Source organism: Puma concolor, chromosome A1, assembly GCF_028749965.1.
Source record: "Puma concolor isolate L17-30 chromosome A1, mPumCon1.1.hap2, whole genome shotgun sequence".
In the NCBI taxonomy this organism is placed as follows: Eukaryota; Metazoa; Chordata; class Mammalia; order Carnivora; family Felidae; genus Puma; species Puma concolor.
The window spans coordinates 151,151,077-151,175,944 of record NC_141667.1 but is presented as its reverse complement, the minus strand read 5'-3'; the positions used below and the strand labels follow the sequence as shown (position 1 = coordinate 151,175,944).

Sequence of the window (24,868 nt, the reverse complement as noted above, 5' to 3'; positions counted from 1 at the left end):
ATTCATTTTGACTAAATTTGGGATTATCAGAAATGATACCTTACAAAAACATTTTAAGTCAAAAAAGCATTCTATATAAAAGAACTTTTCTTACCAGAATCTGGCAAAGAATTAAGATCTGCACATAACACCAGTGGAATAGTTCCAAATTCTCCCAATACACTGGACTGGAGGTTTCGTGAGGCTTTATCAATAATGTTCTTCACTTCTGAGAGGAACATCATAGTTTGAACCAACTTCACATCAGAGTATTCAGGGTCCCAATGCATATGAGCATTAGCCACAAGAATAAGTTGTTTTTCTGTTCCAAGATGGGGCTTTCCAGCTATATTAGATAAAAAGAAAAGAAACAGACAGACAAAACCCGCCCATCAGCCCATATATTCTTACAGGATTCTTAAAGGATTCTACAGTTTCCAAACAAAAAAGGACCCTAAAATTTACCTAACAATCTCCCGACAACTAAATCAATCAACAGGACCACAAACCTGAGAAGCAGTCATCTATGCCTCTGGGTGAATAGCCTCTGGGTAAATACTCTCGAGTAGAGGGCATTCACTACTTGAACAAAGCCCATTCTATCTCCGCCAAAACAGCTATCTCCTTGAAACTTCTAGCTTCATCAAGATGTCCTAAAGTGAGTCTCACAAAATCAAATCTACAGCCTTTTTTTCCTAGATATGTTTAATACAGTCACCAAGCTCCATCTTCATTTTTGACTCTTCAAGTTAAGTATCTCTAGTTCCAACTGTTCCTCAAGTGACAGAACTTCCAGTTCTCAGCACGATGGTCACTCTAAATATACTTTTAATTTGAAATAAGTGGTCCATTTATCCAAAACGCAAGACATTTAAAGTAATGATTACAAGTAGGTCAGGAAGAGAAGTTAGCTTACAGAGTATCCTTGCTGTTAAGAAATTACAGGACTGTATGGAGTTCTTCTCTCTGAGCAGTTATTTTAACTAATATTTACTTCAACATTGTTTTTGTGTGAAAAATAGTGGGGAGCAAAAACACCCATTTTCTCCTCTGGTTTTATGCCTTTCAAAATTTGGAATAATTTTCTGGGCACTGCTTTCTCAATCTTAAGGTTTGTGGTAGAGAGAAAGGGATAGGATATTTTAGAAAGGACTTAAATTCTCACTGAGTTTCTTCAGGTGTTAGACAAGACTATTAATATGTAACAAATTTTCTGCTTTCTATCAGATTTTGGAAGTCAATTTTACAGGAAGTGAAAAGGTCACTCACATGACATTTCAATCAATTCCTTTCGAAGTTCTAGCAGTACTGCAACTCCAATGTTATCTTTTGTCATGACTCTGTTCAGCATGGCTTCAGACCCTTCTGAATTTGCCATTGCTAGCTGATTAAATTCAACAGTGTGTTTCTGAACCAAAGTAAATCTAAAACACAAACAAAAACACACACACAAACATAGAATTGGGAATACCAAAGTATTAGCTTTGTGGGAAATGCAGTTTTCCCGAACTTCCTGAACAAATACAATGGCAAGTAAATCACATTATGGAAAATCATCCACACTTAACACCAAGCTTCCCACATCTGTTTCAAGTTATTCTTCGTCTGTTACTGATACAAATAACATCTTGAAATACTTTTACAATGTAAGATAAGGTAGTCATCTTCTGTGTAAGTTTCATGTTGGAATAGTCCATCTTGTAATTTTTAAATAAATCTTTTCCAAAATCTGGGTTTAAGAATCCCTCTACCATCCTAGAGGGAATGTTAATTACAAGAAGTTTCAATTAACAATTGGAGTTAAACCCTAGTAAACACCTGAAGAAACAGCAGCACTTTCAACAAGTCTCCAAAACAAGATTATTTCTGATGATTTAAAACAAAACTATTGAAGAGTACTGTTTTACTGAGCAATAACAACAATGCTTCATTCTCTTATTTGTCGACTAATTTCCACACCCTTGACTCCCTGCAAATACTGAGAAAATTTTCTTTTTTAAATGTAAGAGGACTTACTTTTCCGTCTTGAAGAATATTGCACAGCCATCGACATGTTTTCTTTCTTGTTCTGACATTGTCCTAGCTCTAGATTTAGGACTAAAGAATCCATTATAGCCACGTTCTTTCAGTTCTACCAGAAAAAAACTGTAATACTGTTCTGTTTCAACCTCCTGAAAAATTGTAAATGGCAAAGTTATTTCATAAGACAAAAAATCAGTCCTACGCATTAACTTTATGTGTACAGTTTGAGGGGCTCAAATAATTTCAAAGGACTGCTATGCACAATGAGGAACATAACATCTTTCCAACATATTTTATCTGAAACCCTACTTGTCATTTTATAGATACCTGCTGGTATCCTATTGCTTAGGAGTAAATAATGGAAAGACATACACCTCCATGTGTGTATATTTTCTTATGTTTTATAATAGATGGGGAACAAGAATCAACAGAGGTAGAAGGAACATCACAGATCATACTTTCAGACCACAGGGAGAAAGTGACTTGTCCAAGGTCATAGGAATTATCAGAAGAGGACTGAGACCCCAAAGTTACTGTGCATCAGGTTCAACGCTCTTTCCACCATGTCCTAATTCCTCTATTACTGCTGATGGTAAAGCAAAACCATACCTTGACAATGCCACAGTTTCAATAATATTTGCCACCCAATTAAAAAATAGTGTGCAAGGGCATTTGAGAGGGAAAGATGAATATTTTAACTGTCAAAGCAAATGCCTAAAACCCAAAACAACCTATTTGCTTAATGTGGCAGCACAGCGCAGCTAAATGAAGCAGGTAGTGAATGTTCCAGGATTCACTAAAAACAGAAAAAGCCAATACTTTAAGAAGTGCTAAAGCTGGAACTTTAAATGTGTCAGGGTAATGCATTCCCATTTTGCTCCTTGCTTATCAACACTGGGGCATTTGTGCAATTTAAACACTGTTCCGATGACTTACCTGAAGACTTATGATATCAGCATTGCAGTTCAAAATTTCTTGAATAATGGCCTTTTTCCTGTAGTCCCAATTTAGTGCCCAAGATGGACAGTAGCCGTATAACTGCCGGGTCGCATATTTATCACAAAGAACATTATAGCACATGACAGAAAACAAGGCTGTAGGAAAGATAACTTTACTTATTCACACACGTGGCAGAAAAAAAAACATAATTAATATCAATAGTTTTCACTTAAATGCTAAGGTTGACTTTATTCATTCAATATATATTCATTGAAAAGCTACTATCTGCCAGACATAGCGGATATAAGTTGGATAAGGAAGGAAGGTCAGATAGGTGAACAAATTATAACACAATGTGTTATCTAATGTTACAGAGATACCACAGAAGGCTCAAAGCTAAAAGACTAAGATCTTGAGTCCCTTGGTCTGTAAGACCAGGGCTCCTCATTTCTATACTCCCCCTACCACTTTGCTAACTGCTAATGTACAACGTGGAAACCTGACAATCCTCTTAATAGGCATGGCTTATTTTCTTTTAAAGAGCAACTATTATTAATTCACACAAAAGGAAAAGGTATCATAGACTAAATCCTATTATACACATCATGTAATTCCCAAACTATTTTCATACAATTTAAGTTAAAAGGAAATTAGGGGTCATTAGTTCAATTTCTCTCTCAAGTAAGTGCTTTAGCTGTCTTACAATTCTGTAGTATCAAATACATTTGGAACATAATAGGGTTTGAAAACTTCCAATATAAAGATTTTGGTATATTTATTATAACAAATGAGTCTGATCAATTCTTTACAGCCCAATTAAAAAATAGTGTGCAAGCTGGGGCACCTGGGTGGCTGTCTGACTTCAGCTCAGGTCATGATCTCACGGTTCGTGAGTTCGAGCCCCATGTTTGGCTCTGTGCTGACAGCTTAGAGCCTGGAGCCTGCTTTGGATTCTGTGTCTCCCTCTCTCTCTCAAAAATTAAATAAACATTTAAAAAAATTAAAAAAAAATAGTGTGCAAAGGTATCTTTTCAACATAATTTCTAAACAATGGCATCACTAACATTACGGGTGGGTAAATTCTTTGCTGTGGGGGGCTGTGCTGTGCACTGTAGCATGCTCAGCAGCATCTCTGATCTCTAACCATGAGACATCAGTAGCACTTCCCCTATTTGTGACAATCAAAAAATGTCTCCAGACATTGCTAAATGTCCCCCAGGGGATAAAAATGCCTGAGGTTGAGAAGCATTGCTCTACAGCAGACCTACAGCATATTACAGAGGTCAGGTAAGCAATAATTAAGTCTTTATTATGATCTCCCAAGCCAAATCAATCTCAAGCATACAAATGTAACATAGCCCATAATCTAAAGAATGCCAACAACACTGTTAAATATGTAATATCAAGTAAAAATAAGTTAAAAAAATATAAGGCTACCAACCAGTTGGCCTTGTTCTGTCCGGTTCTTGTAACATAATCCAAGATCTTGGAGGTGGCTGTTCTGTTGAAACTAGTTGAATATAAACACAAAATTAAGTAATATTCTTACACATCTTATTAAAAAAATCATTTAAGCAAATGACCACTTACTTCTTTTTGCAGTACCTGCCAAATTATCAAGCAAATAGTTCAGTAGCCTTCTTGTTCCATCTGGTTCCAGATAGAGGTTCAATATATCCTGGGTAAGTGGATTTCCTGGAAATATTTTTTAAAAAGGTAAAATGAAACCAAGAAAGGTAATAAAATATTGCAAAAGTGAAAAAACATACCAAAATTATCAGACCTATCACAATATATGTAGTTATTAGTAAGATACCAAACTAGTGGAAATATTTTTTCAGTTTCTGACATGAAGAATAAAAATGATTGAAACCACGTTCTGCAGAAGTATCCAGAAAACAATTATTGTGGACTAATGTCAATCTAGAAGATATCTAATAGTGCTCTGTATCTGGCCCTGTGTCATCAACACTTTTATGACAATCAAAAGCAAGTGAAACTGGACGGGGAAGAATGGGAAAGAGGACAAGGGAAAGAGGACAGCCACTATAATGGATCAGAGAATCAAAAGTTAAGATGCAACAAAGCTAACATGAAGATATCCTCATGACAGATGTAGTCTTCATTTAGATTTTTAAAAACTCTACTAAATAAAGCAATAACAAGATGGGACAGATCTGATTTAAGATCAAGTTACTGGAGCGCCAGGGTAGCTCCATCGGTTGAGCATCTGACTCTTGATTTTGGCTCAGGTCATGATCCCATGATCCCAGGGTTGTGGGATTGAGCCCTCTGTCAGAGTCTGTGCTGAGCATGGAGCCTGCCTGAGATTCTCTCATTCTCTTTCTCTCTCCCCCTCTGGCCCTTTCCCCTGCTCATGCTCTCTCTCTAAAATAATAAAAACATTTTTTTTTTTTAAATTTTAAAAAAGATGTAGTCACTAAGGAAAAGGGAAAACCTCAGGACTGTGAGCCATCTGTAAATTCAATGACGGTTTCATAAGTGCTAAAAATGAAAGCAAATGCAATGATTTACATGTATCTACAAGAGTCTCAAATCCTCTCAGAAGGATTTCTTATGTGCTTATGAAAATTAACAGTATAATGAACTGTTTTGAACAGTGAAGGTCCCGGATACCATAGCTCCACTTTAAGAAAGACTAATAATAAATTTTATAAATTGAAAAGGATGATTTATAAATCATTATAAAGTGATTATAAGATGTTAACCATGCCAAATGAAAGAAGTTCAAAAGATACTGCCCCCCTCACTTTCTCTGCCAGAGCAGTTAGAAAGAGCAAAATAGGTTTAAGTAAGATCCAAAGTTTTATAATATAATATGAGTACGTCCAGTTTCAGGTGAAAATCACTCATCCTACCAAGAACTAGGAAGAATTCAAACTAAATGAATAAAGATAAACAAGACTCAACACCAAGATGACAAAAACATTAGAATAATCTGACCTAAATAGAGCAGGCATGTTTCAATGAGCACTTCAATGAGAAATTACAAACATGCTTGAAATAAATGAAAAAAATAGGAAGACTCAACCAAGAAAAAGTTTTGGCAAATTAACAAAACATATTTTTAAAAATGGAAATATTGAAACTGAAAAACTGAATACATGAAATAAAAAGCTCGGTGGATGGGTTCAACAGCAAAATAAAGCATCAAAGGAAATAATCAGTGAACTAGAAGACAGTAAGGAACAACAGAAAGGAAACTGAACAACAGAAAGGAAACTGAAAAAAAAAAAAATGAAAAGAGCCTCAGGAACCTGTAGGACCACAAGAAAATTCTAAGGTTCATGTCCTCAGAGTTATGGAAACAGACAACAAGAAGCACAGAGCTGAAACAGTACTCAAATAACAGCTGAAAAACTCCCCAGATTTGGAGAAACACAAACGTGCAGATTCAACAGTCTGATAAAATCCAAATAGGACACATTCAAAAGAACCCACAACAAACCACACAGCAACTAAACTTCTAAAAACTAAAGACAAAGACAATGTTGAAGGCAGCCAGAGTAAAACACCTTCCCTCTAGGTAAGAGTAAGAACTAGGGGAAACACAACTTGAATGAGCAGATTTCTCATCACAAGCCATGGTGGTTAAAGGGAAGTGGCACAATAGCTTTAGGTGCTGAAAGAAAAGAGCCAACAACCCAGAACCAATCTCCAGTGAAAACAGCCTTTAGGAATGAAGGAGAAATAAAGACATTCTCAGAGGACTGAAAACTAAGAGAATCTGTTGCCAGCAGGCCTACTATAAAAGAATCAGAACAGAAGTTCTCTAAATAGAAAGGAAATGATAAAAGAAGGAACCCTGGAACATAAGAAAAAAGACCATGGTCTTTAAAAAGGGGCAAACATAGGCTTTCCTTCACTTAAGGTTTCTAACTCATGTTCAGCCATTAAAATGTCTTTGCTGACTTGGTTCTAAATATAGGTAGAGAAAATATTAAGACAATGATACTATAAACAGGGGGCATATGAAAGGTCATAGAGTTAGAGATTCTATTATTTCACTCAAAATGTAAAATGACAGCCCTACAAGACTTGATAAGTTATGTATGTTATCACATGAAACTTGCTTCAAATATAACAATACAAGCAGGCTGAAAAGAAAAAGATGGGAAAATATATGTCATGTAAACCTTAACAAAAGGAAAGCAAGGGTGACTAATATCAGATAAAGTTGACTTCAGAGAAAATAAATTTACTAGAGAAAGTGACATTATGTAATGATAAAGGAGAAGACACAGCAATTCTAAACATGCATCCACAAAATGAAAGAACTAAAAAATATTTTAAGCAAAAACTGATAGAACTGAAAGGACAATAGAAAAATCTACAATTATGCTGATACTTCAGCACTCATCTCACAATTGACAGAACTAGACAAAAACAAACAACAAAAAGAACTAGACAAAAAAATCCTCTAAATACCATCAATCTAACAGACCCTAGTGTTAATATAGAGGATCCAGATGAGATTTATAGAAGATTCTACCCAATTCATATTCTTGTCCAGTGTCCAAGGGACACAAAATTTGTGGCTGGACACAGTTAAAGCAGAGCCAAGAGGGACTTTTATAGCACCTAATGTATATATTAGAAAAGGAAAAGTCTCAGGGGAGCCTGGGCGGCTTAGTCAGTTGTGCATCCAACTCTTTATTTCGGCGCAGGTCATGATCTCATGGTTCATGAGATTGAGCCCCACATCAGACTCTGCGCTGACCGCCTTAAGTCTGCTTGGATTCTCTCTCTTCTTCTCTCTGCCCCTACCCTACTTGAGTGCTCCCTCTCTCAAACATTTAAGTCCCATCTGAAGAACCTAGAAAGAGCAAAATAAACTGAAAGCAAAAAGGATTAAAAACACTAAAAAATAGGAATCAATGAATTGAAAACAGAAAAAGAGGACTTTTTTAAAAAGCGGTTTCTTTGAAAAGATCAATAAAATTGGCAAACTTCTACCAAGACTCACAAAGAAAATGAAGACAAAAATTACCAATATAAAAAATATAAACCCTACAGAAATCAAAAGGATAAGGGAATACCATGAACAATTCTAGATACATAAATTTAACAACATATATGAATGCGGCCATTTCCTTGAAATACACAAACTGTACTCACTCACCCAGTACAAAACTTAAATAGCCCTATACCTATTAAAGGAAATGAATTCAAAATTTAAAAACTACCAGAAATCTCCAGGCCCGAAATGTTTCACTGGAAAATTCTACTAAACACTTTAAGAATTAACTCTAATTCTATAGACTCTCTTCCAGAAAACAAAAGATGAGGGAACACTTTCAAATTCATTTCATAAAGCTAGCATTACCTAGATACCAAAACCAGACAAATTGAGCATAAAATAAATGAAAATTAAAGACAAATACCTTTATGAATATCGAGTCAAAAATCCTTAAGAAAATATTAGCATACAGAAGTAAGCAATATATAAAAAGATTTATAACCATGAGCAAGTGGGATTTGTTCCAGGAATGCAAGGCTGGTTCAATATTTAAAAATCAATTACAAGGCTAACAGGGGCGCCTGGGTGGCGCAGTCGGTTAAGCGTCCGACTTCACCCAGGTCACGATCTCACGGTCTGTGAGTTTGAGCCCCGCGTCGGGCTCTGGGCTGATGGCTCAGAGCCTGGAGCCTGTTTCCGATTCTGTGTCTCCCTCTCTCTCTGCCCCTCCCCCATTCATGCTCTGTCTCTCTCTGTCCCAAAAATAAATAAACATTGAAAAAAAAAAAAATCAATTACAAGGCTAACAAAGAAATCATATCAACTGATACAAAACAAGCATTTGACAAAATTAAACACCTATTCATGATTAATAACTCTCAGCAAAAGGGCAGAGGGAAACTTCCTCAAATTGATAAAGACAATCTACAAAATACCTACTGCTAACGTTATACATAATAGTGCACACAGAATACTTCCATATATCAGAAAAAAGAGGGATGTCTGTTCTCACAACTCTTATTCAACATGATGCTGGAAGTTCTACTCAGTACGATAAGTCAAGAAAAGGAAAGAAAAAGCAGACATATTGGGAAGGAAGAAATAAAATTATCCCTATTTCCAGATGACATAATTTTCTACATAGAAAATTCCCAAAAATTTTACCATTAAGTATACCAAAAAAAGCAACTCCTAAGACTCTAATATAAAAATATAAAAATCCATCCAATTCAAAAAGATATATGAACCATGTCTGACTTATTTTACTGAGTATAAAATATCCTGTACATCCATCCACGTTGTCACAAATGGCAAGATCTTGCGCTTTCTCTCTTTTTATGGCTAAGTAATATTCCACGCAGCATTATTCACTATGGCCAAGAAGATATGGAAGCAACCCAATTATCCACCCATAGATGAATGGATAAAGAAGATGTGGTATGTACGTACAATGGAATGTTATTATACTAAGTGAAATAAGTCAGACAGAGGAAGACAAATACATGATCCCACTTATATGTGGAATCTAAAAAGCAAAACAAATGAACAAACAAACAAAACCAGACTCTTAAGTACAGAAAACAAACTAGTGGTTGCCAGAGGGAAGGGGGTGGGGGTTGGGAGGATGGGTGAAATTAAAAAAAAAAAAAAAAAAAAAAATCCATTGTATTATGTCCAGGAACATACACATGGAAAGCAAAATTTAATACATTATAATTTACAACCACTTGAAAAAAAAAGAAACCCAAACAAAAAGACTTAGAAATAAATCTAACAAAACATTTATGTGGTTTATATACCAAAAACTACACAATACTGATGAAAAAAAAAATCAAAATTCTAAATATAAGGAGACATGGCATATTCACGGATCAGAACACTCAACATATTAAAGATGTTAATTCTCCCCTAATTTGATATACAGGTTTAACACTATTCTGATCAAAATCCCAGCAATATTTCTTTTAACTATAGACAGGACTATTCTAAATATATATAGAAAGGCAAAGGAACTAAAATAGCTAAAAACATTTTGAAAAAGACTATTGTAGGGGAATCGGTCTATCCTATTTCAAGACTTAATTACCTTATTTCAACTTTCAAGTAACTACTGGCAAAGGGGCAGACACATACATCAATGGAAAAGACGAGAGAATCCAGAAATAGATCCACACAGATATGTCCAACTGATTTGAGAGAAAGGTGTAAAGGAAATTCAATGGCGGGTAGACTTTTCAACAGATGGTGCTAGGGCAACTGGACATTCACAGACAAAGGAATGAAACTTGAACTACTCCTTTACTTCTTTTAGCTCTATTTTAACTCAGATCACAGACTTAAATGTAAAACATAAAGCCATGAAACGTTCAGTACAAAACACAGGATCCATAAAAGGAAAATATGATAAACAACTTCATCAAAACCAAAACCTTTTGTTACAGAAAAGACCCTGTGTAACATCATGATTTATAATAAGAAATACATATCTGATCTTCATCCACTGTTCCTAAAGCTCCTAAAATCCTGAAAGTGATTCAAGGATTTCTTCCAAAGTGAAGTTGTAGAGGTGCCTCTTGAGGTGTCAATGAAGTAACTTTCAGCCTCCACAGGAGGATGGGGGCTGGCTGACAGGAACCAACCATGTGACTGGAAGGTTAGAACTTCCAGTCCCAGTCCCCCAGGAGGAGGGGCTGGAAGTCAGCTCAATCATCAAGGCCAATGATTTAATCAGTCATGCCTATGTTATGAAGCCACCACAGAAACCCAAAAGCATGGGGTTCAAGGAGCCTCTGGGTTGGTGAACAAACAGAGACTCGGGAAGAGTGGTGCTCTCGGAGAGAGGGAGAGGGCATGGAAGCTCTGTGCCCTTTCCCCATACCTTGCCCTACTCATCTTTTCCATCTGGCTGCTCCAGAGTTATATCCTTTTATAATAAATTGGGAATCTGTGAGTAAACGGGTTTCCTTATTACTGTGAGCCACTCTCACAAACTGATCAAACCCAAGGAGGGGACTGCGGGAACCTTGATCAGGAGCACAGGTGACAACCTGGCCTTGTGACTGGAATCTGAAGTTAGGGAGGCATGGGCAAGTAGCAGTCCTGTGGGACTGAACCTTTTATCCATGGAATCTGAGGCTATCTTTGGGTAGGTAGTGTCAGAATTTAGTTGAATTACAGGACATCTAGCTGGTATCCTAGAATTGCTTGTTGGTGTGGGGGAAAGCCCCACAGCGCTGGAACTGGGTGTGTTAAGTGGGTGAAAAGACTACACACTGGGGAAAAAATGTCTGCAAATCACATATTTGACAAAGGCCTAGTATCCAGAAAATATAACGGACTCTGAAAATTCAACAGTAAAAAAACAATTCAATTAGGACATGGGCAAAGGCATGAAGAATATTCCACAGATGATGACATACAGATGACAAGTAGGGACATGCAAAAATGTGCAATATCTTTACCTAACAGGAAAATACAAATTAAAACCACAATGAGATGTCACTGCACATCTATCAGAAAAACTAAAATAACAGTAGTGACAACACCAAAGCTGGGGAAGATTCAGAGTAACTGGATCACTTATTCATTACTGGTGAAAATGTTAAATAATACAGCCAGTCTGGAAAAGTCTGGCAGATTCCTAAAAAACTAAACAACACTAAAATATGACCAAGCAATTGCATTCCTGGGTATCTATCCTAGAGACATGAGGACTTATGTGCCATAATAATCTGTACACAGAATTGTTCATAGCTGCTTCATCCACAATAGCCAAATACTGGAAACCAGCCAGATGTCCTTCAACAGGTGACTGGTTAAACAGACCATGATTCATCCATACCATGGAACACTGCTCATCAATATAAAGAAGCAAACATGCAACAGCCTGCGAGAATCATCAAAGAATTAACCTGAGTGGAAAAAACTATTCTCAGGTTACATACAGCATGATTCTACTAACACAATATTCCTGATATAACAAAGTTTTAGAAATGGAGAACAAATCAGCGGTTGTCAGAAGTTAACAAGTGAGTGGGGCAAGCTCAGAAAAGTAATGGATTTGTCCAAAAAATCGGTGAAACTCTATTTCGAAGAAAGAAACCTAAAACCTAGATGTCAAACATTTTAGAGGATCTTTCTGAAATGAAAGAGCAAGGGATCCTCAAAAACTAAGGTGCCACAAAGACTGCCCTATCACTCCCCAACGCTTCCAAGGCTTTCATACACATTAACACAATGTGGACATGTGTGACCAATGACCCTAATGTCAAATAAAGTTTGTGAATCCTTAGAGAAATGAACACATTTTTGTAAAATAAATACTGTTAAGATTACAAAACCTGAAACTAAGAGGACATAAAACAGTAGCTGCTTCTGGGATGAGAAAGGGACCTAAAGAAGAACAAAGAGGGTTTTTACATTCTGTAATGTTCTATTTCTTTGTATTAGAAAACAGACACAATATTAATTGTTCATTCTGATGTTGCTACATTTTATATTTTTGTTTTTCAAAGTTAAAACAAAACTTTAAAGGGCTTTTAAGGAGCCTCAGTCAAAGGGTGGCTGGGTGGCTTAGTTGGTTGAGCATCTGACTTCGGCTCAGGTCATGATCTCACAGTTCATGAGTTCGACCCCATGTTTGGCTCTGTGCTGACAGCTCAGAGCCTGGAGCCTGCTTCAGATTCTGTGTCTCCCTCTCTCTCTTCCCCTCCCCCACTTGCACTCTCTCTGTCAAACATAAATAAACATAAAAAAAAATTTTAAAAGAAAGCCATTTATAGTATGATGACATAAAGTATGATCTGAGGAATGTATCATCAGAACACTGAACTGAATGAAACAAAGGATAGAAGAAAGAAAAGCCGGGCTAGGAGTAAAAAGGAATACAAAGATTAGCAGACAGTCTCCAGGTGGACAAGAGAGAAAACCACTGGGATGTACCTAAAAAACTGATGAAGTCTGGGGAAGAGTGAGCCTGCAAATCCCTGGCGACAAGATCCCCCTCTTACAGCTTCTTTAGACTCAAAGACACAACATACAAACCACAAGAAGCACAAATATGAGAAATCATACCTTTCAGGCCTAAAGTCTGCAACTGAAACAGTTTTCCCAGCTCAAAAGGTAGAACTCGTAACAGGTTGTTATTTAAATGGAGTTCCCTGTGGATGTAAAAATTCCACATCAGAACATATATTACCTTTTAACCCATGGCTAAAATCAGCACTATAATTTCTAATATTCTTCTCAGAATGAAAAATTTTATATTATATTCCAATGTCTAATATAGTGCTTCTCAAACAATGATGTAGCAAAGAAACAAAACACGACAAAAAAACCCCAGATTGCCACAGACCAAACATTTTAAAAATAACAGAAAACCGGGGCACCTGGGTTAGTATCCAACTTCAGCTCAGGTCATGATCTCACAGTTCATGAGTTTGAGCCCTGTGTCAGGCTCTCTGCTGACAGCTTAGAGCCTGGAGCCTGCTTTGGATTCTGTGTGTGTCTCTCTCTCTGCCCCTCCCCCGCTCACACTGTCTCTCTTAAAAATAAATATTGAAAAAATTTTAAAATATTTTTAAATATTTTTAAATAATTTTTTAAATTTTTTTTTTAAATTTCTAATTCAAGAAAAGAGAGGAGAAAAAAAAAAAAAAGACCAACAAAGCACAAGTCATATTTTTAAAGTGCATTAGATTCAATAGATACAAAACTGCTCTCACACGTTGTCTATTTCACTGCAGGCTGATGACACAGTTTACAAATGGGCACAGTCCACAGACTGCCCAAGAGCAGCACTGATCCAGCCACATGGAGTCTACTACACAACTTTAAGAAAGTGGAAATGATAAAACAGCCTAACAAGTTAATTGTTAAATGAGATTTAAAATGATCATGTAGCACCAACTGAAAATAGCTTATGACAGCTGCAAAATTAAGTTTACCATTAATATTTCTCCAAATTTTAAAGTTTCACATTAGACATAATGGAAGCTTTATTAACAATTAATATTTTTTTATGAACTATCAAAAGAATCTTCAGTAGTGAAAAGAAACAAAGACTCAACACTGAGTGAGATACTTACAATTTTCTGCGTAAGTTTTATTTATCAATTTTTAAAGGTGAGGAGAACTACTTCTAAAAAAAAAAAGAACCAGTATAATCCCTGGTTCTTAGAATTTAAATGAACCTCGGTTACTACTTAGTGAACCAGAGGCTGGTGAGGCCATAAACTAAACAAGCCTAAATAATTTGTTCCCATTTATTTCCACATATATCACATGGGAAAGGAGGTCTTTTAAGGAGATTAAAAATGGTCATGGTATATACTCAGTAATTAAGCCCAAAACAATGTCAAAAAGCTGGAGTGGGAATAACAAAGGTAAAGAAACTCTCACGAGGTCCTTATTCCTTTGTACTATGCAGCAAATGGTAGGAAGCAGCAAAACAGCCAGGGGAATAAAAGAAAAGGCAAGTAATACGATATGGAGCAAGATTTTTCCACTGGGATTAACATAATAACTAGAAATTAGCTTTACTTTCAACTTGGGTGGATCCCATCTACCATACAAAAAAACAGGGATAATAAAAGAAATAGCAATTACCATTTATTAAATACAATATGTGTCCAGCAGGGTGCTAGTAGTTTCTTACTCATTATCTCAGGTATCTCTAATCTCAGCCCTGGCTAGGTAGGCTTTACAGTAACTTTACAGAGGACAAAACACTCAGCAAAGTTAAGGAGATTGCCCCAAATCACACAACTTGTAAATGGCAAAGTCACAGGATTCCAAACTGAACTGTGTGACTCCATACATATCCTATCTACTCCTCTACTCCTCACTGTAGTCCTCCAAATGCAGTGACTAATTCTAAATGTTTTTTTGAGTCCAGGCTTTATTACTATCATGCGTACAAGCCCTGGGATGGCCAAAAAGGTGTCATTCCTTGGCAGTGGTATCCTGGACCCTGTGTTAAGCATAATATGGTACCCCAGAATTTAGAGGGGAAAGCACCACAATCATTTGTAACAGGAGAGTCCGTATGTAGGATTAACATAACTGCCTTTTATTTATTTACCCCCACTTTATCCAAAAATTTTGTTTAGGAATAAAGTATATTACACATAACATAGCAATAAAACAAATTTTAGGCAATGTATCTACCTAATTTATTATTTATTGACATTCAATTTTCCCAGAAAACTTTACAAGGGATACAATTATGTTTGCTCTTGTTCAAATACCATTTAATTGGTAGTGCAGTTTCCTAGCAAAATAAGTGTTCTATTTTGTTTGTAGGGGGTTAAAGTCAGAAAAGAAGTCGAATCTGCACACCTGAGTGATACCATGTTTCCGAGTTCTGCCGGTAAACTCCGGATTTTATTAGAGGACAGGTCCAGATACACCAGATTGTGAAGCTTGGCAATGTCTGAAGGAATGCGGGACAGGGAATTGTCACTCAGATGCAAAGCTGTCAAGTGAGTTAGTGACCACAAAGATGAGCTTAAGCTTCTTACTTTTCCTGTAAGAGAAGGAAAAAATGGGGAAAGGATTATATGGTGTTGTCTACAATTTGGTCCCTGGATCAAATAACATTTAGATGTTTCAATGAATAATAATCTATCTTTCAAAACATTGTGAGGAAGGGTTTAACAGGAGAAAGCTTACCTATTCTAGGACAACGTACTGCTATGATTAGGCTATAAGCTCTACTTAGCAAACCAAAAAAATCTCAGTGTTTAAAATGCATCATTGTTTTTTAAGAGCACAACAGCTAAGACTTTATCCTTTAAGGTTGCCTCAGCTATGACACGAAAGAAAGATATGAATGATTTATAGTAATGATAAATCTAGTACGTCACCACGATCAATTTGGATACGCAAAAAAAAATCAAATCCTCTCTCGGAGGCTGTTCCTATCTATACCCTAGAAAACAAGAATTCTGCCTGCAAAAAAAAGGTAAACCATATATTCTCAGCTTAACAAAGTTTTAAGACCAGTGTACTCAAGTGATAACTGCATCAAGAATCGTATAACTAAACAAAAGCTGTACTGAATAATTTACAAGCAAAAATACTTGCCCAGAAACATCAAAGATATGAAGTCATAATCAAACAGTAGTAGACCCCGGGTTCAGTAACTAAGAAAGTAATCTCTTTCAATGTAACATTAAATCAGTACTTTGGTACTTCTTGGTAAGATGACAATCATTTCTACAATCCATCTAAGAACCTTCCTCCAATCTCTTTAATGGTCTAAGATCTAGTCTGAGACAGAATGAAACAAACAGATGTAATGGAAATACACTAGTCTTTGAGAACTGATTTTCTATTGGCTGAAAAAGCAATCTTAAGATTTCTAATCAAGGTGGAGTAACAGAGACCAAATTTACTATCCTACCTGAACAACTACCACACCAGACAATATATATGAATCAACAAATTTCAGCGATTAGACTTCAACCAGTGCAGAAGAGTGATCCCCAAATGATCACAAACAAGGCAGGCCTTACAACTGTCTCAGCTTCCTGGACTGCACAGGTAGGAGATCCCAAGGGCAGCACAGTGATCTCCCCTAAGTTCTGGAGCAGGGAAGCCAAGATGACCAGAATTTACAAAGGCAGAGACAGTACCAGAGAGGAAGAGATAAACAAAGAAGTCTGGAGATGGGAAAAAGTTCCCCCTCAAGTTTTCAGCTAAGTATTGATCAGTATAAACATGTGAGAAATTGCCTGAGCCAGAAGGAAAAACACCCAAAAGAAGTAAAAACAATCCCTACATTTACACAGAACTGAAGCTAGCTAGTGCTGCCAACTACCAGAAGGAAATGTATCATAACTCACAAGGTGCTGGATTTATTAGTGGTATAAAATCAGGGGCACCTGGGTGGCTCAGTTGGTTAGACGTCCAACTTTGGCTCAGGTCATGATCTCACGGTCTATGAGTTCGAGCCCCGCATCAGGCTCTGTGCTGACAGCTCAGGGCCCGGAGCCTGCTTCGGATTCTGTGTCTCCCTCTCTCTCTGCCCCTTACCCGCTCATGCTCTGTCTCTCTCTCTCTCAAAAATAAATAAAAACATTAAAAAAAAAAAATCAGCCCTAAAGATTGCTCTGGTCTCACCTAAGAAAGTTTAAGAGCAAGCCTCAAAAGAACTAAACTGTTTCTGAGTAACCTAACTGTATCCCAAAATAAAGTTCAATACTGGTTATAGGAATACAAAAATATGCATTGCCCAACAGGGCAAAATTCACAATACAGCAACAAAACTACTCAAAATGAAAAGAGAGAAAAATACTAGAAAAAAACACATGCATGGGCACCTATGTGGTGCAGTTGGTTAAGCATCCAACTTCCGATTTTGGCTCAGGTCATGATCTCACAGTTTGTGAGACCAAGCCTCACCTCAGGCTCTGCGCTAGCCTACTTTGGATTCTCTCTCTGTCCCGCCCATTCGTGCTCTCCCCCCCCCCCCAAAATGAATAAACATTAAAAAAAAAAAACAACGTCCATGAACTCTTGGACAACTTTAAGCAACCTAATATATATGTAATTGGAGTCCCCAAAATAGGGGAGTTGGGGACAGAAAAAAATATCTTAGGAAATAAACCCAAAAGATAACCAGATATCCACATGTTTTAACTTTTAAGAGTTAAACCTTTACCTTACACCATATACAAAAACTGACTCAAAAACTTTTGGAAGAAAACAGAGGCATTTACCTTCAAGACCTGAGATTATGCAATGGTTTGTTAGATACGACACTAACAGCATAAGCAACAAAAAATATGTTAAACTGTACTTCACCAAAATTAAAACCTTTTGTGCCTCAAAGATCACCATCAACAAAGTGAAAAGTGTGTTCACACAGGAGAAACTATCTGAAAGTCATAAATTTAATAAGATATTTGTATCTAGAATATATAAAGAACTGATACAACTCAGTAAGAAAAGACAAATAATTCAATTTATAAGTGGGCAAAGAACAGGCACTTCTCCAAAGAAGATACACAAGTGGCCAACAAGCACTTGAAAAGATGCTCATTATCACCAGCCATCAGAGAAAGGCAAATCAAAAACAACAATGATACGCTACTTCATACCCACTAAGATGACTATAATAAAAAAGACAGAGTATTGGCAAGGAGTAGAGAAACTAGAACCTTCACATACTGCTGGTGGAAATGTAAACTAACGAAGCCACTTTGGAAAATAGTATGGCAGTTCCTCAAAAAGGTTATACAAGTTACCACATGAGCCAGCAATTCATTCCGATGAATATGCCCAAAAGAAAGAAAAACACGTGTCCACACAAAAACTTAAATGCTCACTGCAGAATTATTCTTAAGAGTCAAGAAACAGAAACAATCCAAATGTCTGTCAACAGATAAATAAAATGTGGTATATTCAAACATATGAAATATTAATACGTGTTAAAGCACGATTGAACCTTAAAAATAATTCGCTGAATGGAAAAAGCTAGTGACCACACATTACATAATTCCATTTATTTGAAATGCCCAGGAGAGTAACAAATCCATTCAGACAGAAAAAAGATTAACGCTTTCAAGGTCTGGCTAGCTGAGGTGAAATGAAAGCTAATATGTATCGGGTTTCTTTTGGAGGCAATGAAAATGTTGTCAAAACTAATTGTGGTAATGGGTGCAAAACTCTGTGAATATACAAAACCACTGAATGTGCATTTAAGTGGATGAATTATGTGAATTATATCTTGGGCTATCACCAAAAAGAAAAAAAAGAAGACAATGAAGAGATGCAAAAAATTTTCTACTTTTCATGAAAACTATAAACCTAGACACAAAAAGCTCAATGAACCCCCAAGTATATGAAAACTCCACGAAGAATAAAAAAGAAAACTACAGGAAGGCACATCTTAATCAAATGGCTTAAAACAAATGATAAACAGAAAATCTTAAAAGCTGCAAAAGGAAAAATAATTACACAGAGAAACAAAGATAAAATGTCTGCAGACTTTTACTTGTGAACAGTACGAGAGAGATGACAAGCAGAGCAAAATCTTTAATATACTGAAAGAAAAAAAATACTATGAACCTAGCAACCCAGTAAAAATACCTTTCAAAAAAGAAGACAAGTTAGAAGATGAAAAGAGCTACAGAGATGGATGGTAGAGACGGCTGCACAACATTATGAGTGTTTTTTTTTTTTTTTTTTTAATTAAGTGTATTTTAAGAGAGAAGGAGCACAAGCAGGGTAGGGGCAGAAAGAGAGGGGGGAGACGGGGGGGGGGGGGGGGGAGGGAGGGAGGAGAGAGGGAGAGGGAGAGGGAGAGGGAGAGGGAGAGAGAGAGAGAGAGAGAGAGAGAGAGAGAGAGAGAGAGAGAGAAATCCCAAAAAGGCTCCACACTGTCAGCGTAGAACCTGATGCAGGGCTTGCACTCATGAGCCTTGAGATCATGACCTGAGCTGAAACCAAGGAGGACGCTTAACTGAGTCACCCAGGTACTCCTGAACATATTTGATAAAAACCTTCCCACAAAGAAAATTCTTGAACCAGAAAGGCTCATTGGTGAATACAACCAAATATTTAAGGAATAACTATAACAATTCTACACAAACTGATCCAGAAACGTGAAAGCAAGAAGATCCTTTCGAACTCATTCTATGTGGCCAACATCACTCTGATACCAAAACCAGATAAAACTAGTACCAAAAAAACTACAAATCAAATCCTGCATGAACAAAAATGCAAATTTTAACAAAATTTTAACAAATCAAATTCAACAATAGATTAAAAAGATAATGGCCAAGTAAGACTTGCGCTAGGAAATTCAAGGTTTGTTAAACATTCAAAATAATTTTTCAAAAAACTTTAGAAAAGAAAATCATATACACAGATGTAAAAAAGCATATGACAAAATCAACATTTAAAAATCAGCATTTAATCAAATCAAATCCTGATTTTAAAAAAAAAGCTTGCTTGTAAGCTAAGAACAGAACTTCCTAAATCTTGAAGAAGGGTATGTATAAGAAGGTTAGTGGTAAGGGAATGAACACTTTCCCCCCGAGATCAGAAACAAAGCAAGATACGTCCACTATCACCACTCCCAATCAAAATTATGCTGGAAGGTTTAGCCTGTGCAATGAGAAAAAAAGTCGAAAGAAGTAAAGTCATGGTTATCTGCAAATGGCACAATCATCATGTAAAATCCTAAGAATCTACGAAAATACCACCAATAAATGAGTTTAGCAAGGTTGTAGGATAAAGTATCAATATACAAAATATCTACTGTATTTTTATATACAGCAATGCATAATCAGAAACATATTTACAATCACATTTACATTAGTACCAAATTACAAAGTAGAGGAAAATATGACAAAAATATGTGTAGGACCAATATATTAAAAACTATAAAACACCCTGAAAGCAAGTAAAGAAGTCCTAAAGAAGCAGAGAGAGGGGCGCCTGGGTGGCGCAGTCGGTTAAGCGTCCGACTTCAGCCAGGTCACGATCTCGCGGTCCGTGAGTTCGAGCCCCGCGTCGGGCTCTGGGCTGATGGCTCAGAGCCTGGAGCCTGTTTCTGATTCTGTGTCTCCCTCTCTCTCTGCCCCTCGCCCGTTCATGCTCTCTCTCTGTCCCAAAAATAAATAAACGTTGGAAAAAAAAAAAAAAAAAAAGCAGAGAGATATATAGTGTTCACAGATCAGAAGATTTAATGTTAAGATATTAGATCTCCCCCAAATTGGTTTAGAGTCAACACAATCACAATCAAAATGCCAGCATGTCTGAAAATGGCAAATGGATTCTAAAATTTGCATGGAAATTCAAAGGCCTTATAAAATTCAAAACAACTTTGAAAAAGAAGCTGGAAGACTAAAACTACCTGATTTTAGAAATTATATAAAGAACTCTCAAAACTCAGTAATAACAATGCAATTTTCAAAACAGGAAAAACATCTAAATAGACACTTCACCAAAGAAGACATACAGCTGGTAAATAATCATATGAAAAAATGCTCAACATCAGCATCATTAGGGAAATGAAAATTAAAACCGCAATGAGATACCACTACAAACCCAGAAGAGTGGCTAAAATTAAAAAGACTTGACAAGTGTTGGTGAGGGTATGGATCAAAGATATCTAGTAAGAATGTAAAATGAGACAACCTCTTTGCAAAATAGTTTGAGGTTTTTAAAAAGTTAAACCTTACCTACCTTATGATCAATTTCATTCTTAGGTATTTGCCCAAGAAAAATGAAAGTTATATCCTCTATAAAGAAGTGTACATAAAGCTTTATTTGTAGAAATTATCAAATATTTTCATCAACAAAGAAATGGGTAAATAAATGCTGGCACATACAAATAATAGGATACTACTCCGTAATAAAAAGTATGAACTATTAAAAACCAACTGCATGGATGAATATCAAAATAAGTAGCAAAACTAAACAACAACAACAAAAAGTAAATACTGTATTACTTCTTTTAAATAAAAATTCTACAAAATGTAAACCAATCCTATGGTTAAAGAAAACAGAACAGCGATTACCTGGGATTGGGGGAAGGGACAGAGAAATGAAGGAGGTAGAGAAAGGAATTACAAATTTAGGGGAATGATAGATATGTCCCTTGAATGTGGTGATGGTTTCAAGGATGTATAGATGTCCAAATATATCACATTATTCACTTTGCATACATGCTGATTATTACATGTCAACTTAAATCAATACAGCTATGCAATAAAATCTATCTTGGTCTAAGAAAGTATTTTTCCTTACTGTGTAATAATTACAGTAGAAACCACATCATTTCCTATTTGTAAAACAAATTTATTTACTTTTCAGTTCATAAAACTAAAGCACACAGCTAATAGTCAATATAAATAAATAAAGCACTTAAAATATCACAAACTACTTATTGGGTACATGTCTTAACATATGTTTCAGCCTCAAGATAACACTTAACAAAAAAAGGTAGAAGGGTTTGAGAAATACATTTTTATACCTCAACTTAATAGGAAGGATACAAAATTAATTCTCAAGAAAGTAGGCAGAAAGAAAACCAAGAAGAAAGGATGAGGGGCTGGGTGGCTCAGTTGGTTAAGTATCCAACTCTTCATTTTGGCTCAGGTCATGATCTCATGGTTTGTGGGTTCAGACTCTGCACTGGACTCTGCACTGACAGTGCAGGGCCTGCTTGGGATTCTCTCTCTATTCCTGTCTCTCCGCCCCCACTCCTGTCTCTCTCTCAAAAATAAACATTAAAAAAAAAATTAATCAAGTATAAGGAGTCATGTATTAAATAAATCAATCATACAAGATTTAAGGGAGAGGGAAAGGAGGAATCAGATCTCTACCATACACAGATAAGTAACACAAATAAATTTCTAAATGCCAAAAAACCAGAAAAGTAATGGAAGAGATTATTTCTAAAAATAACTCAAACCCAAGATTCCAGAAACTGTCAGGTTTGAGTACATTAAAATTTAAAACCTCTCTAATGTGGAGATGCCAACAAGTACAGCAGCCAAAGAGATAATATTCAGGGACACCCAGGTGGCTCAGTCAGGTAAGCATCCAACTCTTGATTTCGGCTAAGGTCATGATCTCGTGGTTGTGAGACTGAGCCCCACATAAGGCTCCGTGCACAGATCTGCATAGGGCTCCACGCTGGACATGGAGCCTGCTTCAGATTCTATCCCTCTCCCTCGGCCACTCCCTGCATGAGTGCCTGCTCTCTCTCTCTCTTAAAAAAAAACAAAAACAAAAACAAAAACAAAGAGAGAGAGAGATAACATTCATTTATTCGGTCAACTTTCAGTGACTAGTAAGCTGGTGTGGGGACAGAACAGTAAATATAAAGTCCTCAAGAAAAAAGGGTTAGTTATAAAAAAAATGTCTATTTCAATAATAAAACATATGCAAATTTAAACAAAGTATTCACTTCTACTTATGCAAATAACAAAATAAGATTAGTATCCAATATTCACAAGGCTAAGAGGGTTGAGACACCTTCATTAATTATGGGGAAAAACACAACTATATTTTGAAACCAATCCTGAAATAGCTACTAAAAATTTTAAATGTGAATATCCTTTGCCCCATCACAATTCCTCAATTAGATTAAAACTCTACTGGTAGAACTATGTAACCTAAGAAATTAAGGTTCCTAATTTTTGAGAATAAAAGAGAGTCACCTTTTGAAATTCTGAGGATATCTATTTACTTCTCCATAAAATTGTACATATTCCTCTGCATCCAAAAATGTGCATTCAATTTTAAGCAGCTTTGTGACTTGAGAAATGCTGAGATTATCCTGACCTAAATTAAGAGCTGTGTTTTGAGAAGTAATTTCATTCTAACATATCCAGAATCCTTTATTTGTTAAATACTAAGAGACAGGGGGAATCTAACTAGTGTTCCCTCAAATCAGAGGGGCGATTAGCAAACTCTAGGGACCAGGTATAATGAACATCCCTATGAAGAAATCAAAATTGCTACCTCTACATTTGCAGATTTAGAGAAAGCAAGGAAGAAAACATCTTGACTTGAATCTTTAAAACTGACATTTTAGAAGAAAAGGGAATTATACTTATCTCCATTATTCCCAGATTCTGTATCTGTGAATTCTCCTATCCCCTCCAGTTTACTTGTAACTCCAAATGCAATTCTTGTATTTCTGTTACACTCATTCACAAACATGCATAGAGAAGCAAAAAACTGTAGTCACCCAGAACAGTTCCCAGATGAGGTCCAACAAGGTAACACTCTGGCTTCTTGCTCCACTTTTCACAATGTGAACAAGTGTCTTCTTCATAATTTAGTGCTATATTTGTTTTTGCATATTTGTTTTTTACGTATTTGTGCTTTTTGTGGGTGAATTTGAGGTTTTAAATGGCCCTAAAGCATGGGGCTGAAATGCCAGCTGCAAGGCTGTGAGGTGTCTAGTGTTCGAGCTAAGTTTCCCTCAGGCATTCGTTAGTGTCCAAGAGTTCAAGGTTAATGGGTTGACAATATACATTAAATAAGGTGTCTTTAAACATAAACACACATAAAACAAGCTTATGTATTGATAGTTGATGAAAAGTGTTGTGACTAGAGGTTCACAGGAACCTAACCATGTATCTCCTCTCGGAGCAATGCTTCAGTACTTGCTAATTCCATGCTCAAGGTGACCATATATAGCATAACTACTGTGAATAACAAGAATCCACTGTAACTGGAAACGGTGGCCATTTGAAATTTTCCCCACTCACAACTCCTGATGAAGTTAAAGACCAGGATTTCGGGGTCACGGTAAGGTAAACTTCACAAAAGGAAGAGGACTGTGCTGTGAGAATGGCAAATTGGATTAAGAAGAAGAAGAGAGACCCGATTAAATTACATGAAGGGCACTAAGGAGAACATTTGGCAGATTAAATCCATTGATAGTGCTTAATTTAAAAATAGCAAAGTTGATGGGGAAGGAAACAGCCTTAACAGGGCATGTGAGTTAACAAATGGAAGTTTCAATCCGTGAAGGAAAACACATCTGCAAAGGTACCCTCATCAAACTTTGGTGGGAAAGAATTCAGGTCTTAAATGCAAGGAAAGAATGTCGCTTGTTCAAATTAAAGAGATCTAGTTTAAGTAAAAGAAGATTAGGCCTGGAGGTAAAAAGCCTAGAACCTGAGAATGCAAAGACTGAGGCGAGTATTAGAAAAAAGGCAAAAGAACAAAGAAAGGTGAGAATATCAGGCTCAAAACAGAATGACAGTGGAGGTGGTGTGATGCAGATGAAGAAAGGGCTGAACTCAGGTAAGGGGACTCACAATCGTCTGTGCTCTACCACTAAGGAGCTCTACCATCTGGTTAACTGACCTTAATAAAAGGAAATGTTTGTTGCGAAGCTCAGTCAGTAACATCTGAACCGGTTACACCTTTTGCACTTTCCTAACTTCATTTTTTAAAGATTTTATTTTTAAG

The 24,868-nt window shown here is 36.4% G+C and overlaps 1 protein-coding gene across 4 annotated transcripts in view; it reads right to left on the bottom strand.

Moving 5' to 3' along the window:
• The window catches only part of CNOT6 (CCR4-NOT transcription complex subunit 6), a 76,513-nt gene that overhangs the window by 8,570 nt on the left and 43,075 nt on the right, over nt 1-24,868 (bottom strand). The window contains exons 3-10 of one of the 4 annotated variants that reach the window (XM_086706572.1): nt 15,260-15,446; nt 12,995-13,080; nt 4,546-4,635; nt 4,382-4,450; nt 2,938-3,095; nt 1,996-2,150; nt 1,249-1,403; nt 95-325 (exon numbers count right to left, since the gene is read on the bottom strand). In XM_086706572.1, coding sequence (XP_086562698.1) covers nt 95-325; nt 1,249-1,403; nt 1,996-2,150; nt 2,938-3,095; nt 4,382-4,450; nt 4,546-4,635; nt 12,995-13,080; nt 15,260-15,446 — 1,131 coding nt within the window. Of the gene's footprint in view, nt 1-94; nt 326-1,248; nt 1,404-1,995; nt 2,151-2,937; nt 3,096-4,381; nt 4,451-4,530; nt 4,636-12,994; nt 13,081-15,259; nt 15,447-24,868 lie in introns of all 4 variants that reach the window. The other 3 variants (XM_086706564.1, XM_086706588.1, XM_086706579.1) reach the window with 3 other exon arrangements.